This window comes from Phallusia mammillata, chromosome 6 (genome assembly GCF_965637545.1).
Source record: "Phallusia mammillata chromosome 6, kaPhaMamm4.hap1.1, whole genome shotgun sequence".
Lineage (NCBI taxonomy): Eukaryota > Metazoa > Chordata > Ascidiacea > Phlebobranchia > Ascidiidae > Phallusia > Phallusia mammillata.
The window spans coordinates 11,041,059-11,060,107 of record NC_137257.1 but is presented as its reverse complement, the minus strand read 5'-3'; the positions used below and the strand labels follow the sequence as shown (position 1 = coordinate 11,060,107).

General features: G+C 37.3%; 1 protein-coding gene and 1 long non-coding RNA gene across 3 annotated transcripts; one reads left to right on the top strand and one right to left on the bottom strand.

The window, feature by feature from the left end:
* Positions 1-985: 985 nt before the first annotated feature.
* LOC145233459 (uncharacterized) lies at positions 986-14,381 on the bottom strand. 2 transcript variants are annotated; one of them, XM_080098184.1, is made up of 11 exons: positions 14,241-14,381; positions 13,662-13,826; positions 12,957-13,043; positions 9,952-10,059; positions 8,388-8,818; positions 7,699-8,106; positions 6,887-7,040; positions 5,296-5,493; positions 4,747-4,874; positions 3,939-4,182; positions 986-2,605 (listed from the first exon to the last, which is right to left on the bottom strand). In XM_080098184.1, exons 1-11 carry the CDS (start codon positions 14,305-14,307, stop codon positions 2,559-2,561), a joined length of 2,037 nt encoding a protein of 678 aa, XP_079954310.1. In that variant the 5' UTR covers positions 14,308-14,381; the 3' UTR covers positions 986-2,558. The 2 variants fall into 2 exon arrangements, with proteins under 2 accessions (XP_079954310.1, XP_079954311.1); XM_080098185.1 differs by having other exon boundaries at positions 13,662-13,817.
* On the top strand, positions 8,728-10,720 carry LOC145233460 (uncharacterized). Its single transcript, XR_013861105.1, has 2 exons — positions 8,728-8,793; positions 10,106-10,720. It is a non-coding gene; the product is annotated as an uncharacterized LOC145233460 (long non-coding RNA).
* Positions 14,382-19,049: the final 4,668 nt, after the last annotated feature.

Genomic DNA, 19,049 nt, shown 5'->3' with positions numbered 1-19,049 from the left:
TTTAAGTTGATATGTCAACAATCTTGTGACCTTTCTACCAGCAAGCTTAAAAAAAGAAGTTATTTTAAAAATTTATTATTTCCTGCTCGCTGCAAAGCCGGGCAAGTCGTTTTTTAGCAAAAGGGATTTTGAAGGCATAATACAAAGGCCTATAATGTTAATGTAGCACTTTCCCACATAAAAAAAAACAAGTTTGCTCGGACACCTTGAATTTTAATATACATGTAATATGTTATTATAAAACTTAAACCCTGTCCAAAAATTTTACATCATTGGAGGTATTGTTATGGTACACAAACTACACATTGACATAAAGTGTTATGGCAAGGCAACGCAACACACAACAAGAAAACCATCTACAAATATTTTTATTTGATTTACGCCGCTACTGTCCCGTAAGTCCCGTAACATGTTGAATAAAACGTTACCACAAACACAATAAAGTCAACTTTAACAACACGTGTGTGAGAAATAAAAAAACCTTAAACAGCATTAATAATTTACAAATAAAAATGCAAAACGAATGTCAGAAAACTACTTTTCTCCTGCCTTTTTGTGGATCCACCCTGCGCGGAAACAATAGACATCATACAATACGTATGATTTCTATTATGTGTTAAAAATAAACGTTTTGTACAACTAGAATCTGCAGGTTTAACAATTAGCATTTTAAATCGATGCGTTTAAAATGAAATTAATTTTAAATTTTTATTTTGAACAGTTTTGTGGCAAAAAAATCGGTAACTTTTTGATGTTTTCCCAAGCGTACTACAAACTACACCGTTGTTTTATTCCAGTTTGGTAAACCAAATTTTGCCTGGGCGATGCTTCGTGGGCTTTGTAACAAATCCGAGTAGCCTGTACTTTGATGTTACTATGTGCAATTATGAAACGTTATTTACTTTGACAAAACAGCGATTGTCGATGATGATGTTTGATGGAGGGCAGATTCTTGCAATGCTCACTATATTATTCTCAGTAAGAATTTCAAAGGCTGCCCGCCTTGAGTTTTTTATTGGCATGCTAAGAAAATTAAAAAGCAAATAAAGGGCCAAAAATCGAGAAATACGATATGATGCAGAAGAAACGCAATCATCTTGTATTACCCGAGAACTTAAAGTTAAATACATGGCACATTTAAACAGATGTCACAATATGGACAATAAGCAGAATCTACGTAGCGGAGTGTAGGGAATAACATCGAAGATTTGAATTAAAGTGTACCAGATTTGCATTACGTGTAAATCACACCGAACACCTAAAACAAAGAAATAGTAGGCTACATCGGGCAGTAGTTGGATAGTAAGATGATGCAAAGCACGAATATAGCCTACACTTTTAGTCGCATTATATCCAAGGCATGCAAACAAAGAAATACCATAGGCCTATGTACTCAGTATAATACACTGTACAGGCGAGAATTTGGGATATGAATTTCTCGCAAGTTTTTGCTACAAGTGTTTTATTCCTGTTGCAAACGGTGAAAATATCTTGATAGTCCAACATCAAAGGGAAAACAGTTTATTGTGATGGATGCAATAGACATTGTAATATTTGTACGCAGACACTCAAAAAGTGCCTGAGAAACGCTAAGGTTTTACGACCCCATGTTGTTACCAGGTAATTCACACCACCTAAAAGTGTTTGATTTAGATGAAAAGTACAAAAAGATTCAACCCATCTCTTTCGGGGTCGGCCCAGAAAAGTACGACCCAGAAAAAGTACAGATTTTTTTTGCAATTTAAACACTTGAAAAAAAAGCCCGATTGTGGTGTCAATTTGAAGAAAAAAATTAGGATAATGAAAGTATAGGCTAACAGGGTAAATTTACATACAGTGGTTTTGGAACTTGTAAGCGACATTGAAAAAAAGTTTTGTCCAACATTCTTTGAAAGTATTGTTACAGTGGGTATGTTTTGAGTTTTGTGTTCACGTAAGGGTTTAACAAAACGGCTAATAATTTTGACTGCTTATTTACTTTCGTTTAAAAGGTGAAACTCAGTGATTTATATTTTGCATCTTTGCCCGAAAATTATGATTGTGCATTTTACCATGTTATCAAGATTTTGTATAGATAAAAGCGCAATTCCTGACATCTTTTTGATGTTTATTTAGCAGATACAACATTTGTTTTTAAATAGTAGTATAAAAGCGTCAAAAATGGTGAAAAAGTTTTTGCTTAAAAAGCAGGGTTGATCAAAAAGCGAAAAGTTTTGACTGGCGTTAGTAAGACGACTCGAAAGGGCTTTGACCCTTGCCAGATCCAGGGTTGGTGATTATCATTAAATGTTCCATGTTCAGTAGAAATGGTGTTGAGGAAGACCAAAGTGATTCAATTTTCGAGGGTTGCGTCGTACCAGACCCAATAAAAACATATGAGGTATAAATTATTCACTGTGTGGTGAACGCACAACGGCAATGTTAAAGTTTAACGTATAAACACAGAATCAATCAACCGTATCGACGTCCAGGTCAAGCAATAGGTCAGTGGAAAGACTGAACTAAACTGAGTGTAGAAAATGTTGATGTGCAAATAGTAAATCAGATAAATTCTTTGGTCAACCGGTGGCAGGTGTTGTCATCGTTGCATTGACAATTGAAAAATCTAAACATAAAATAAACATAAAAAGAAAAAGGTTATTTGCAGGCAGTGCACACTGTTTCGGCCAAAAAGGTCTCATTCTCATCAGTGCAGCTGGTGACGAGATATCGCCTGTATAACCTAGACACTTTATGGCACTCTGGTTATTTGGCTGATGAAAATCATTTGTGACAAGAGATTTAATCTTGATTTGGCTTCTTAGAAACAGGGATATGCTTTGACGATTTGTTTGCAAACTAAGACGTCAAATTCCGGTTTTATCATCTTTAGTGCCAATCATTCGTTTTGACAACCATAAGATACTATAAAAAGAATTTTGTATTGACGATTTGACAAGACAAGACAACAATTATTCATACGTCGCCTCATCTGTCACACAAACTATCTTTCCGAAGTTATTAAGTTTTCAGGCCAAAGAAATAAGTGACAGCCGTATGTCCGAAAGTTTAAAATACCATTTATAATCTTGGGATTCAAGATAATTTAAGCGTTTCCTTAGCACAATTTGGCTCTGAATCACTAAAAACCTTTCCGTGAAAAGCGGAAATGCTTATCACACTCTTCTTAGAAGCACAAGCCTGCTGCTCAAAGCTATACACATTCAGTGTATTTGTTATTGTTTCCAGGGAACTGTTTATTTGTATATTGTTGACTGATGCCTTTGTAGGGGTGAGTATTTGAAAGCATTGTAAAATTACAAACAAAGCTGTCTTTTTCGGAAAATCTACTAACACCGCAACTCACGTCAGCCGCACATTTATCTAATATACGGTAGGTGGCGCAAAGAGCACAAGTCCCTATTGAAAACGGTATATATTAAAATATGCTTACGGTTAGAAATATTGGGGTGGGGTTAGGTATATGATGATTAAAATTCAATGAAACTAACTTCGACATTTAGTTCCTGATGTATTTTTTAAAAAAAACATCTTTCCAATCCTACCCCTCCTTTGCCGCTAAATAAATAATTAAGACCCTACGCCACCTATTAAAAATTAGCTAAATGTGCGGCTGGCGCGAGTTACTGTGTTAGTAGCTCTACCGTATTTTTCATTGTGTAATCGAAATGTATATAGATAATTGCTCATTGTGGCATATTTGCTCACAAGTCGGCCTGAACTTTTCTTGATAGTTATGCTGGTCGGGTTCGTGCTTAAGTTGACATGAAACTGGCTTGATTTAGGCCCAACTTTTGAAAACAAATTTAGGTTCGAGTCGATTTTTAAACTTAAGGTTTTAGGTTCGTGCCCTGATGCTGCTCGGTTCAAAATTCCAAAAACATATATCATATGGTGTAGTATAACAAAAAGTTACAAAAGAGTTTATTTAGCCTCACCGCAGCCGTGGAATGAAATATCATCAAACGCTGCGTCAGCAGTTCCATCCCCTGGTTTTTCAACAAAAAACTCGAGCGTGAAAACTACGTCTGCTTCGAAATTGAGAACAACCGTCTCAGAGATCCAATTATCGTCTTGGTGTCCGTGAGTCGACCATTTCAGCTGTCGTGGTAAGTTTTGAGCAGGACCTCCAGGTCCGTGAACAACGTTGCCCAGCACATAGTTGATGCTCAGTCGTGGAGCCTAAACAAGAAAAAAAGTTTTAGACATGGTTGTGGAAAGAAGTTGCTTCATTTCCCTACGTAGGATAGCATTTGATTTTTAAACCGCAACATTAAAAAACAATGAAGGTTAAAGAATACGCTAATTAGTGGAACTTCGTGCGTGCATTTTTACACCCATTTCTGCATTTCCAAAACGAGAACAAATAGGCAAAACCGCACCCGGTATAGGTCCGTTGGCGATTTACTAAGGAAGCGAATAATTCATAGAATGGAAGGTTGGACATTGTAACCCAAATAATTGTCATTGATTACATATCTTTCGTACGGAAGAACTTTATTTGAAAAAAAACAGTCCTAAAATTCTAACTACATCAACTTCATGATGGAAATTTGTATGCACTAAAAGTTCATTGTTTTATTCCGGCCTGCAAAATAATTTTCGACACAACCTAATCTGTAGCGCGAAATTGCCAAATGCTGCACAACCATTTCATATAATGTCGGTTGGTCTTTACAAAAAAAGTGTACATGCAACGAACCAGGAACATATATTTTTTGGGCTTGAACTACAATAAAATCTTACTCGATTTCCTCGCAGTATGTAGAGAAAGTTGAGCTTGCAAGAGCAGCTTTGGTTGGAAACAATCAAAGGACTCCAGAATATTCCTTCTTGTTGTCCAGTGGCGTCAAACAACAAAACGTGACCGCGACCTAAAAATATGAGACAACAGTTTTCAACTTTGAAGGTCACACACAGCCGCATAAGGCAACATACTGCAACGGAAACGAATGTAGTGAAATTATTTTGTTATGCGGCGGGGATTGATAGATATGTATGTAGACTTTTCGTACGCTTACTGCGTGCGATCAATTAAATATACAGGAAACATAAACGGCTTAATAACAGACACCGACGCCATGTTGGGTACAATTAATGCTGATGGAAAAAGTAAAAAATCATACTGGACTTTAATGTACCAGTAGATATACGATCTTATGACATAAAAAAATTAGAAAAAAATAGAATATTTAAAACCATTATGGTCGAGTTAACTTAAAATTGGCGGCAAATGCAATCCAAATTCTAGTTTTTGAAACCATCGTTTTTGCAAAAATATGCACTAAAAACTACCTTCGAGGTGCCTTGTCACTGGTCCATGGTCGTTCTGGTCGTCATCAACTCTATTGATCGGTTTCCATTCGTAGTTGTAAAAGTCCGGCAAGCGAAAAGGGGGCGGAAACTCTGGTTTTACGGTATTCCACAAACACATGGTACCTTTACCGGTAGGAAGTTGAAAGCTGCAATCCAACTCTACCGTGCCGTTTGGGTCTGTAACGTACAATATATTAATGAAATGTTTTATGAAAACTCTATCGCTACTCGTCTAGAGTGGTTTTGGCAATGTAAAAGGCAATTTCCATTAGCTGGTCTGACGAGATCCTCAGGAAAATTGCAGTTCAAGATAGGCTCCGACCGTATTTATGAATTCAGACTTAGGTTATAGTTAAGTACGGTTGCACCCTAATATTTACAATACCGGGGCAGTTTTGATATCAACCTTTTACAGTCATTACAATTCGGTCATTAGCAAATCAAGTTTTTCGGAATCCGAAAGCTACGCAATTATTTGCTTCCAGAAAGAATCAAAATCTTGTTAAGGCCTACACTATTTCGGTTGTATCGTAATATTAAACAATTGGGCTTTTCACGCTGATAAAAAAAAATTGTGCAGGCATACAATTGGCAGATCATATTTAGATGAGCCGTGCTATGTATCAGTCACAATTCAATGCAACAAAGTGTTGACGTGGTACTTAAATGAACGCAGGGATATAGGTCTCGCACTACTCGCAGGAATCAAAACAAAACGAATAAAAAAATAAGTCATACATTGAAGTGGAGAGGTCTAAATTCTCATCGATTTTTATTCTGGACGCATGGAAAGCAAAAATCGATGTAAAGGCCTTTTAGTTATTTAGGATGGGTAAGTGTGTGAGTTGACTTCCTATAGACACAAAATCGATTCCAATTGTCTAATATCTTTTGACTTATTCGCAACAAATCAATCGAACGCAAAATGGCACATTGACACCAAGAATTGGTGGCAAAAAACTTTAGGCATGTCGAATTTAGTTGATAGTTGCAAACAGGGTGATCCATGTTATCACTTCCATATACCAGGGCTACTGACAACGTATATTTCTCAGATTTGTCCTTATTTGATCGAACGACGTCTTGAAATATGTGTTTGTTGTTATTTGTAACAAGTGTATTTCTATCTTTTGTTTTTATCCGTAGTTTCACGAACACTCAGTAAACTATGTTTATCCTTAATAACTTGCGACCTATTGTAAAAGCAAACTTATTTGCAAAGAAAATAAGACCACTGACAACAGTATTAACACACTAACTTTCTAGATTAAGGATGCACTGATGATGACAACAGAGATTGTCGAAACGTCTGAACGATTTATTCTTTATACACCACTACATTGGCAGTAATGTTTATGTTTAAAATTTCTAGATTAAATTTGCAGTCTAATTTTTTTGTAAAAGGTTAGCGTTTTGCGTAAGTGAAAGTCAAATGTACTCTGTTTAAAATATGTAAAATCTCCTTGAAATCGTTTGTTTTACTTTTGTTACGGAAATCCTAATCTCTTTAATCTCTTGCGGGTAGTTTTACGATTTTTCCAACCTCCTCCTTTTATCGTCGTTTTTGTACCTGTCACGTGACACTGCTCTCTGACTGATTCCAATGTGAGGTCATCAAGGGCGATAAGTGGAACTGTGGGCTGTGTGCTGTCGACGTTCTTGGCATTGTTACAATAATATTGGGTGCAGTTTGATTTGCTTGTTCCGTTGGCCTCAATGACGACCTACAAAAAGGTTTATACTGTTTGCATCTAGGTGTTGCAATATTAAAATTACGACACAGTCTCTGAATAAAAATCTTTAAAAAAACAGTTCACAATGCTTACTATTTTGCGATAGAGAAGAGATAGGATTGGCCGCATTTTACTTTTTCCGAAAATTATAAAAGACAAAAAACAACAACAGTAAATTAGGCAAATCAAAAAATTATTGCAAGGCGAGTTAAGAAGAGATGGCACTGCAGTAGTGCTGGGCGTTACATTGGTTAGGAGTAATTGAGGTAGCTTGATGGCAAACATAGGCTGATTTCGTGGAAGTTTTGAAATAGCTTCCTGACTCATAAGAAAGCATTGTTTTGAGAAGTTTCCGAGAACGTAATATGATTGACAGCTAATATATGCTTTACTGGGTCGTCCATTGCTTGCGTGCGTGTTACTTCCAGTTCCAAGTACTGTTTTTATGTTTTTGCATGCTACGATTTACTGCAATTTTTCGCCGGAAAATGTATCAACGGTTTTGTGCAAATAGTCTGTAATAAGACTACACTTGCTTGACACCGAATTGGTCATCTACGAACATCCAACACGCATAGTTGGTGATCCGCGGCAAACAAGATGTTTTTAAGATTGTTTATTAGGTAAAATTAAAGCAAAATATACAAACCTGAAATCCTTTTATTTGTTTTGATGGTCTCAAGTTGGTAATAATATGGGTCCATTTTCTTACAGGTTTTAAGTCGCGAAGTTCCAACACCATTTGGCTGACGTCAACACTGCCTATGACGTCATCGCTTCCTGTGACGTTATCACTGGTGACCGGAACCAGATATGCACGAAGTAGCAGATGCTCGCATTGGAAAAGGTACCAGAATGAGAAAATCACGTGATCGGCACCGTTCGTCATAATTGGCGACACCAAGAGGGCGTGTGACGTCACAAATCTTGGTTCGAAACTGATGAAGTGTGACGCACCGCTTTTGACCCCCACTCCCGCCTCGACGCAAGCATGCGTGTCCATCCTCTTGAAGTCGCCGTTGTCAATGCCGTAAACATTCCACCAAGCGCAGCCAACCTGGGACGCACAACTTACTTTAAGACTTTCAGTGTAGTAGGTAATGTATACAACATGTAATGAACTCAGATATTTTTATGTTCAGGTTGATTGACGAGTAGCCAGTTTTTGATATTTTACGACAAAGTTTACTTCTCTAGAAACATATGTTTCCAATCTTTGTTAACATTTCTGAACATTGCGGCACGTAAAGTAGCGAACAGACCAATTTAGGGCATGCCATTTTTTCCAACTACCGTTCTACTTAGTTTTATCTTGACACAAAACAAATTCCAACCCACCGCGGTTTGGTTGATAATCTCCAGCGAACACACACTTGTATCATACAGCTTCACTTTTGTAAACTCGGGTGTCGCAGTTTTTTGTGGCTCTAGCGCGATGCTCTCGAACCCGGCACATGGGTGTGAAGTCATAGAGAACTGTGACGCACCAAGGGATACTGTGGAATTCGAAACAACCACAATACGAAAAGGGGTTCGTACGGGGACTAGCGCCATTGAGTCCTGGCCGTAGGTACAGCCCGTTGACATCACAGTGGTGAGTTGCATTGAATCGTTGGAAGTGATAAGGTAGACGTTCGAGGATGAATCGGTGAAGTTGTATGAAAATTGCAGAGTGCATGTCGGTTGACGCAGCCAGTAGACTGGAGATACGAGAATCGACATGTAGACTTTGTCATAGATCATAGTAAGTTCCAATGCCCGCTTTCCTTCTGTACGAATCGTAATCGACATAGATAAAGCGTAGAACAAAACGTGTTGCTTTTGCAAGTGTAGAGAATTTTGAAGATATAACCAAAACCCCATGATAATTAATTCTTTTATACAACAGAAACCAGAAACAAACAAGCCAAAATATTTGTATAAAGCATGACGTTACGACATCAACTTGTGTCATTCTCAAATGAATAAATCTAAAAACAAGCAGCGCGTAAAACCAGTAATTTGGGAATAACTCAACATTCAGGAACACAGCCCCGAGATAAATGTAGACCAAAATTCGACCCCATTATACCTTTTTAACACGCGACTTTTTATCGCCGTTATCTTTACGTTTTAACCAAGGGGTGTCAAACTCGTGGGGTTCGGGGTTCGCGGTTTGAAAATTAAGCCGAGGGCCGCATGTGATTTTTAATCAAGTTTTATACACTTAAACAACCTATTCGCTACGACGGCCGTAATGCAGATCCTTATTTCACCAACAGCCGCCAATTACCTGCTGGTTTTTTATTTAAAATTACAGATGTAAAGAAATAGGTTTCATATATACATATACCATCTATTGACGTCCCCAAAACCCAGATTAATTTCCAGCTTGGTGCAGAGATCCGCATGCGGCCCACGGGCCGCGAGTTTGACACCCCTGTTTTAACCTGCCTTTCGCACTTGTGTTTATTGCCTTTTTTACTATACTTTTACTGGTTTTACGCGCTGTTTGTTTTTAGATTTATTCATTTGAGAATGACACAAGTTGATGTCGAAACGTCATGCTTTATGCAAATATATTGGCTTGTTTGTTTCTGGTTAGAATCTTTAAAACCGTGAATTGTGTACCTAAATATTGTTTTCATCTTAATGTTAGGACTTAAACGGGCAATTTTAAACTTGAGAGGAGGAAATTAACTTTAATTTTTACATGTGGTTTGTAAATAAAGATTTAAACTCTGGGTGTATGACATGTAAGTTGATAAAAGACCAAATTTAAATGATCATTGTATGGTTTAGTAAACTTTAGTATATAAGCAAGAAATAAAATTGTTTGTTTTGGTGGGAACCACATCAAAAAACGAAAAAATAGCCTGTTTCTTGGTTAACGGTAGTGTTTCAAACGTTACAAATTGTTTACCCGTTGTAAATCCGTCAAATAACTTCCAAGACACCTTCGTGGAGTCGGAGCAGGCTGAGGTAACGTTCACTTGTGCAGAACATCGGTGATGTAACCCGTACGTTAAACCTGGTATCAACAAAGAAAAATCAATGTGACTGTTTTTATTCAACAGCTGCAATAAAAGGAAAAAACATATCTAAATCAGCTGCTCTCAAAATGAGGTTCGCCAAGCGATTTCTGAGGGACCGCGAGGAGCAAAAGTATTTTTATTATCTTATACAATATGAGATCTTGCAACTGCATAAGCAAACATTTGACAGATAAATGATTTTATTGATTCTCCTGTGACAACTGGCGAGAAGTGGTCCTTTATTTCATTTTCAAGTAACAAAAGAGGGTATTGTTCGCGCACAACTTTATTATTGTTTAAGTCTTGTTTGTGACCTAATGAATTGCCCTTGAAACGTTTCCATGCGCGGTAATCTTACAAAACTGAACAAAATCCACCCTGCATGTTGTTGTGGGAACACTCTCGCAAGAAAACAATTACTTTTGGTTGTTAACTCCAGGTTCTGTTTCGCAAAGGCATATTCAGTAACAGATATAGGCTATATTTAGCTTGGGCTACGAGTGCTTGCCGTTACGACAAAAAAGAACCACTGATCTGAATCAACTCTAGAAATAATAGCCTGGGTGTTAAGTTGTTGTTTTGTGATTACCGAGTGTCGTGAGTTTGCGTCATTGCATGGTTTGCTTCGTCTTTTCAATGAGAAATGAAACGAAAATGCGTTTTGTGTGGTTATTTCTTCTTTCTGACCTCTATGACACCGCAGTTTACGCCAAACATCGGGCGTTATAGGAGTGATACAATCACCCCCTTAACATGAAACTACTATGCCTGTACGGAGTCATGGTCCGTCTTGAAGCTATATGTTTACTAACGGAGCGCAACTTTTTGAGTGAAAATTTTCGACCAAGTGTTGTTATGTAAAACGAATGCTTTGCACAAGTTGTCAAATGAATAATTTTTTTTTAATTCATGTAACTGAAAATTCGGCACGAATATCACAGTATTTTGGCTGCGTTCCGATAACGAAAGTAATTTATGGCCAACCGAAACAAACGCGATCACATGCACAGCATCCTAAATGCTACGACATTCAACGCAACTTTCCAACAAAACTTCCCAAACTAAATGGGGTCATTTTTCTTAACGTCGTGAGCGATATCCGGGTATTTTTAATTGCAGTTTGTTAAGGAAACATTTGATCCTTTGGAAAAGTCCCAAACCAACTTGCGTCGAATTAGCTTACATGGGCGAAGTTTAGGGAGCTTGCAGTATATGACATCCTACCGGGTTGTGTTTTACAATGTTTGACTTTGTCGTGTAATAAATTAGCAAGACTGTCCTAAAACCGTTAAGGGTCATATGTATGTACACCGCTTTTCTAAACAAAACAAAGCCGCATACACAAAGATATATATAACTCAGTTTCTAGATTTTGTCGTTATGTTTTTTATCCACAAGTGAAACGCAACCAACTCAAATCCGTTTAGTTGAAAAAGTTGCGTATAGTTTGTTACGTTGTTTGATTCGTAAGCCTTTCACTTCAGAAACGCTACTATGGATCAGTTTGCAAACGTCATGATGATTAGGCCAGCCGCACTGCACTGACAAACGCCATGATTAAGTTTTGATTGTACAGTTTATTAGAACTATTTTATTTCAATAAAATAATAGATTTGGGGCAAAACTCTTTCCCACTATAATGTAAAAATATTTTAAAAATTTAACAAGTTAACTTTGGTTCGGTGAAAGTGTCACAGGCAAAAAAATGGTGAAATACATATTCTGAGAAAATATTATGTACACCGATTGTTTGTGTTTACTCGCTTGAGGTTTTGGATGATGTTAATGTGGAGAACCGTAATCATGGGAAGACTGCGACTTTATGGGTAATTTCACCGCAAACCTGACTTTATTGTCATAGGAAAGTAACAGCCCGTTATATAACATATAACCCCTATTCGGTCAGCACTGGATGATGATATGCGTGGAAGACCTGGCTGACTTCACGCCTAGGGGGTCGGTGGGTTGTACACTCATGTAATGAACAGAGAGAAAATAAACATGAGAAACGGAAGCAACAGGAACGTGGACAGTGTTGTTGGCGGTCAGCGCATGTTATCTCAACTCATCTGGACGACAATAACAAATACGCAAAAAGTTTGGCGTAGTGTCGCTAAATGTCTATTATGCTGGATTTTTACCGTTTTGTAAATTTGAGACAGCTATAATGTGCTTCGTCTGTGAAATAAAAAGCGACTGACTAGCTCGCATCCTTTACACGAGACACCACACAAAAATGTCGGTGTGAAAATAGGAATACTGTTCTACGACTTGTGCTGTTCATTCAACCAGAACCATTAAACGACAAGTGCATTTTTGATTTTACTGTCTAATTAAATGCCGACACGCGAATTGTAACATTTTTGTCATGTATGGAAAAACGAGTAACGATTTAAAAAGATGACTTTTCTTAAATCAATGTCGAAGAATGTATATTATTTCCCATTTTAAAGTTCAGTTTGAAAATGTGCGAATTTCTTAATGGACTTTTGTGATCACTACAAGATAATTATTTCATGCCGTGGGCAAATATGTTTGATTGCGTATCGTGACGTAATCAGCATCATCAATACGCTTCCTCGTTGCATTGCAGACATCAAAATTATTACATGCCGCTTGCGTGTTTGAATGAAGAATGATAGCTCTCTAGAAGAAACACAATTCCGACACGTGAAGCGAACTTATCAGTGTTTAAGCGATTGCAAAAGGGCATGGTAGGGCAATATAGTGTTCACTTTGTGTCGAAACGAAGACCGAACACTAACCAAAAATCGCTTTTTAACATTTGGGTGCATATTTGTACTTTGGAATTTTTTAAATCAACCTCGCATTCGCAAAATAATCAAATCAATATATTTTTCGTTTTAGCAACAGCTCACATGCACACACTTACCGATAGTGGTGTATGCAGAATCATTAGATCCCTTACAAAACGATGACAGTCTGTTTTGTTCCGTTTCTGTTGCATTGTTGGGTGGGACTGTAAAACAATGTACATGAAAAACTCTAAAAACTGACAAAAGCAGGAGGATTAATAACAAGTGACACCGGCTGTTCTTTTAAACTTTAAAAGTTTAAATGCACCACCACCTAAATTAAATTTAAGCTGTTTACATTTTGATTGATTGTTTTGATTTTAAATCGTCCTAAAATGAAACCACACTTTTTCACCATAAATGCATAGTGACAACTAACGAAGCTACTCTGTTCAAAAATTTGTTGATCGCTAAACGTTCAGTAGTTTAAAGTTACAAATTACATCACCGAAAAACATGTGCCACAAACTATATGGTAGTTTAGTCTACTATCTACGCCGTTTAGATTTTCGAATAAACAAGTATATTTAATACCACACACACAATGTATACAATACCTTGTTTAGCCTTAGCAATTGTTGCGAGTAAGATTAAGGCAATGAATCATTCGGATTTCTAATGTCACTTTATAGCAACAGTCTAATAACGGTTTGTAAAATCCCCCCAATCGATCGTGTGACGGTTGTTAAGTGAGGTAAAAAACCCACGTTAAACTATAACAAGTGTAAAACAGCACAAATAAATTCTGCTTGTAATTCTGACAGCTGTCACGTGGAGCTTACCTGTTCGAAGTGTGACAAGAAGCACAACAATTACCAACACCAGCACAAGAATAAGTACAACGCCGAGAATTAGAAAGATTTTTTTGGAACCGTTGCGATATGAAAAGTTTCTTGGGGTTTTGATTGAAGCCGACGGTGAAAGTAGATTGTCGCTCACTTTATGATCTAAATCGTATGAAAAATATCACGATTCGGGATTAATACTAACAAGGTTTTAACTTTTAAACGCTTAAGTGGACTAGCTTTGTGCAGTCAAGCGTAAATTTGGCCTTTCGTTTGTTACGCAATAAATAAGTTCATGCGGTTGGTTATAGAGTAGCATAATCGCTTAAACATTTGAGGAATATAAATCCAATTCCATCAGGGCCGACTGCATTAACTGGTTTGTAAACGCGCTTCCAGAGTATGACATAGTTACATACCAAAGGTACCGACTGATGTGGGCTATGTTTTGCGAGATTGTAAGCAATTTTGAAGGTATAAACAGGAAAAAAAGCATTGTTACTTAATGAAACAATATGATCATATTGGTCCTACATTAAACTTTAAAAGCATGCAACACAACATTATAAGTCCTACCTGCTTGTGGTGGTTGAGCGATAAATACGCTCGTTTGTTGTGGCGATTGTCCGTTTGATTCTGTCATAGTGACTGTTTCAGCTGCATGCTTAGCTTTACACCAAAAACAATAACTTCACTGCTGATCCTAGTTTTGCTAAAAAAATCTGAACACAAACAAAACTTCGTGTTAAGAAAACTAATACGAAAATGGAAAAAAACTCTCGTGCTTAACTGAGCTTGTTAAGAAATTTTTTCGTTGACGCAATTTAAAGCACAACCTGCATTTTTTATCTTTTTTACTCAAAAAAATACGTATTAATGCTGTGTGCAAGACTGCAAGCTCGGTGCTATAAAGGCTACATATCTACAAAACATAGCTAGAAATGTTTTAGAGTTGTCCAAAAATATCGCAAACCGTTACAGACCGCAGTAACAGCAACTGAAACTGCATTTAAAACCAGTGTGCTTACGAAAACCTCGAGGCTCGCTGTTAGCAGACCTGGTATCACAGCGAGCTTCCTGATGGCAGTAGCCTGGTCTATAACTTCCTTAATCTGCAGTTTCTTGCCTTGCGCGCCAGCATTGCAAAGTGTGCGGCCAGAGGAGACGGCCGAAGGCGTGCAAGGGTATACAACGAGCAAACGCGTATACCCACTGCCCAAAGGTCCACCAGGTTTTGCTGTTGGCCTTTGGGTAGGATAATACGTCTGCTAGACTGAATATATTTCTTTACATGAGACGACTAACACGTGTTCGTGACCTGACGGATGCCACTGGTCGCATTTCCGATGCCTAAACACGAACAATGACGTCACATCAGACGTCTCACCACTTTCGAACGAAGTTTACAAACTGCGAAGCAAATATTGAAGTTTTATCGATTCCTCATAATGGTCATAAACAAGGATGGATTTTTAGTCATAAACCTGTTTTTAGTGACAAATTCCTACACAACAAGCCCTATTGCAGATCACCAGGACCTATATCAAATAAAATGGTGCCCGATTTTTTTATTTGATTTATTTTTGTTTTCAATGTTGTAGCTTTCGTTTCACATGTCTTGGTTAAACATTACTTGCAACGGTTGACTGTACCAAATTGCTTAAACATGCTAAAATATACTAACGTTTAAAAAACACTACAGTCTTTCCCCAAAATATTTCTTACATTCGGTTTATGCCAAGATTCCTCGCTTTAAATACGTCTTTCCAATTAGCCTGATTTCAATGCAGTTACCACAAGATAGACACAGCAATAACGCATTACCGCGAAAAACTAAAACCTTACTGCAATTGTTTTCATATTCTATTCACACTGTTTGCTTTTCAAATATAAAACTCCATTGTCAAAAAAATACTTTTGGCATTTGTTTAAACCAACCAAAGACGTCTTAGGCTTTTGCCTTTCCTCCGCCAAACTCGAACTGCATTGATTGCGAGTTGCTTTTCCTTTCTAAGACCTTTTCGATTGTGCTTGAGAGGATATGCGAGTCGTATAGAGCTGTCCAAACGTCACAGTCGGCATCAGAACCATAGACCAATTAAATCTACAGAACTAACTTCGCAAAAGAATAATTTCGCAATGCCAACAAAAAATGACTTGAATAACATAAAGTAGTTTCGTGAAATGTATTGTTAGTTTATTCCACTTGTAGGTGGAACACATTATTGCTTGCATTCAAATCAATAGAGGACAAACAGGATCACGGCTTACAATGTAAACAAATCTTAATTTGGGGGAATTCAGATTCGCATCTACAAATTTTGGCAATCAATTTCTATTGCATTATACGTGAAGCGTTTTTTCCGCAAAATTAAATCAACATGTCAGGTTTAAGCTTGACATTGTCGTTTATTTCCTTTTTCAAATACGGTATTTAATGTTCGAAATTGAGCGGAAAACATGAAAGCTTGATAAAAACTTGTTTAAGAGTCGTGTGTGCAAACAATATTCTTCATTTTTATTTTACGTGAAAACAATCGCTTAAACTCAATCGCGGTTATCCACAAATCCATGCTCTGTAAAAATACAACACAATCCAAGCAATTGAATCAATAAAACATGTTACTCAATTGTAACTTGGTTCAATTATTAATGCAACCACCTCGTATAGCTGGAGTATTGCTGCAAACACAAGACTGTTATAGCGACCGGGTGTATCCGCTTCAGTAGCTAAATTCGGGTCAATTGAGATGCTGCTGCTGCTTCAGCTGCAATGCATTTACAAATGCCGATTTTAATGCTCACGACATACTTTAGGTTTCAATGCACGCATGATACGACTACCGCTCACAAGCTGCTATCAGAACACGAAACGCAATCAGAGCACTGAATATGATGCAACGTTGCGGTATCAGCAAACATGAAGTGGTTTAGCGGCTAATCGAAACGTTTTCTTACTTTTAACACAAATTTATCCTTTAACTTTTAATCGCTATTAAAAGATTGCAACATATACAAACATAAACAATTAGCTATGCAAGACGGTTAACAAAGGCGCGGAAAAATATGTCTTGTGTGTAAGAAAAAATAACGTAAGAAACAGTCAGCGGTCGGTTGGCCAAATTAAACAACAACCCGCTTATCACCATTGAATACAAAGAGGTGTTACACAAAAAATCCAAGAACCAGCAATACTTGTATTTTAAACTTAAAAATAGAATCACCAAACTCGTTGCTTGGTGGATGAAGACTAGATAATCAACCTACGTTTTTCTCAAAAGTCATTTCTCAAAAGATTTTAAAATACATAAATTTCGCTATATAACAGTATTATTTATATCTGTTTAGGAAAAAAACCATGGTGAGAGAAAATGGTATGCATTAAACATTTACCTGGTACAAAGAGGTTACAAGCACCAGATTGCAGTTTGGTAAATAGAAAGATGAACTAGTCTTTGATAGAACTATAACGATATACACAATACAAGTTGGTGTTCAGGTTTCCACTGTAAACAAAGGAAGCATACACACTTGACTCGACAACCGACAACGATAATTCTATTAAAGTAAATCTATTACGTCATGCTGATGACGGGAATTCAAGCGGAATAACTGTTTCCGTCGTTTATGCCGACGACACTAACTAAAACGAATCTGTAAGTTACGCAAACAAAACGTTCACCAATATAAGCGTTGTTACTAAATCAAATTTAATGTCAAGTCGATGTTGTTTGAAAATCGTTTTGGCAATTTTTTTTACTTTGATTTATTTACACCGTTTTGCAACTGATTTCAAATCAAACCGAACCCACAAAATTTGTACATTGAAAACTCAACAGTTTCAAGTTAGTTGTGAAATGTTTCTGTCACTGGTTCTAACTTAAATGTTTTTGCTTTCACCATGACTCGTTCCAACAATGCAAAATATAGGGTTTGTGAGCTGACATCCAATTGATTGCTACCGATAACAGGGAATTCAGCAATCTGTGCACAGCCGTGCCAATAACAAACTGCCAAAGGTTTGAAATGGTCGCTGAAAGTAACACAAATCAAGCCATTATAACAACATATAAGCTATTGCTGCCAGACATAGTATCAAGTTTAAAGAGCTCTTCTGGCAAATGTGATTTTATTCCGACGTTTCGACGTCCTATACAGGTCCATTATAACAACATTTACACATTTTGGACGTACATTATACCTTTTATCAATGTGATTCGCTTAAACAACAACTAGCGCACAAGACTTGCAGCAGTCACTTTCTTACTCAACGCCCGCTAAAAACAACAATGCATTGCATGGCTATATGCAACTTTCACCAGCGAGCAATCTTCCGCCGAAAAATCCCCAACATATTTATGGCATGATTGTCGGCACGTTCACAACTTGGCCGCAGAGAAATATGGTAAATAATGCACATACTGCGCCATTAAACGCTTTAGACTTCAAATATCATTACCGGATTAGGCGACGTAATTGTGATAGTTGCACATTATGGTAAATTACATACGATCACACTATACACAGCCGGCTTAGAAATTACTAAAGAATTTAGTAAAGAGACAAACTATGAAGATACTATAAGATTATAAGATAACTACCGAATATACAATAATCTATTTTGTTTTTCTAATACCCGGCGTAGGTGAAAAGTTGGTAAAAGTTACGGCAGGTAAATTTTAAATTTGAAACGAAAGCTTGTCTGATCTTACATGCTGTACCCTGCCTGACAGTCGAAATCAAGCTTTCCCATTATAGATGTTAAAACTACAAACAACTGAGAAACAAAACTAACACCATAATAGCAACGCAGCTCTCAGCAGTTCAATGGACTTAAGTCGCACGTTTTCAGGCTTTCACGTCCGATGAAGATTTTCCTTCCCTAGTCGTTTTGCTTATCTGGTTGATGAATGGGAGCTTTTCTCGGAAGACGGGCGACGCTCGGCGTTCAAATTACAAGCAAACAACTTACCAAGGGGGATAGGCACTTGTCGTCTACATGTGGCACCCAAGGTATCGAATTGCCATCCATCGCTGAAGCAATTTGCATCAAATAAACCACGATTAATTATCGTTGTACTATACCTTCCCTATGTGGCTTTTTTGGAGTATCTTTTATAAGTGATGGCCGGTTAAGCGAAGCCTAATTCTGTCACGTAAAACTCCAAGTGCATAAGGTCTTATTAGTGGTGCTAAAACAAAAGAAAACATGTCTTGACACCAAAAATGTTTGCTAGAACTGGTAGCTTTTTATTCAAGTAGAAAACATTCAAACTCACAAAACGTTGGCACGCATGTTTACGTTTATGACAGACTCTTTACGAAGTTGGGTACGGTTTTATTTTTGGTTACCAATGCTTACCGACAATTGTATTTCAACAGACC

Coding starts and splice junctions, on each gene's coding strand:
- LOC145233459 (XM_080098184.1), bottom strand. CDS start 14,307: ATGACAGAATCAAACGGACAATCGCCACAACAAACGAGCGTATTTATC. Junction 4,875..5,295: donor AGTGACAAGGCACCTCGAAG/GTAGTTTTTAGT, acceptor TCATATTTTTAG/GTCGCGGTCACGTTTTGTTG. Junction 2,606..3,938: donor TATTTCATTCCACGGCTGCG/GTGAGGCTAAAT, acceptor TTTTATGTTTAG/ATTTTTCAATTGTCAATGCA.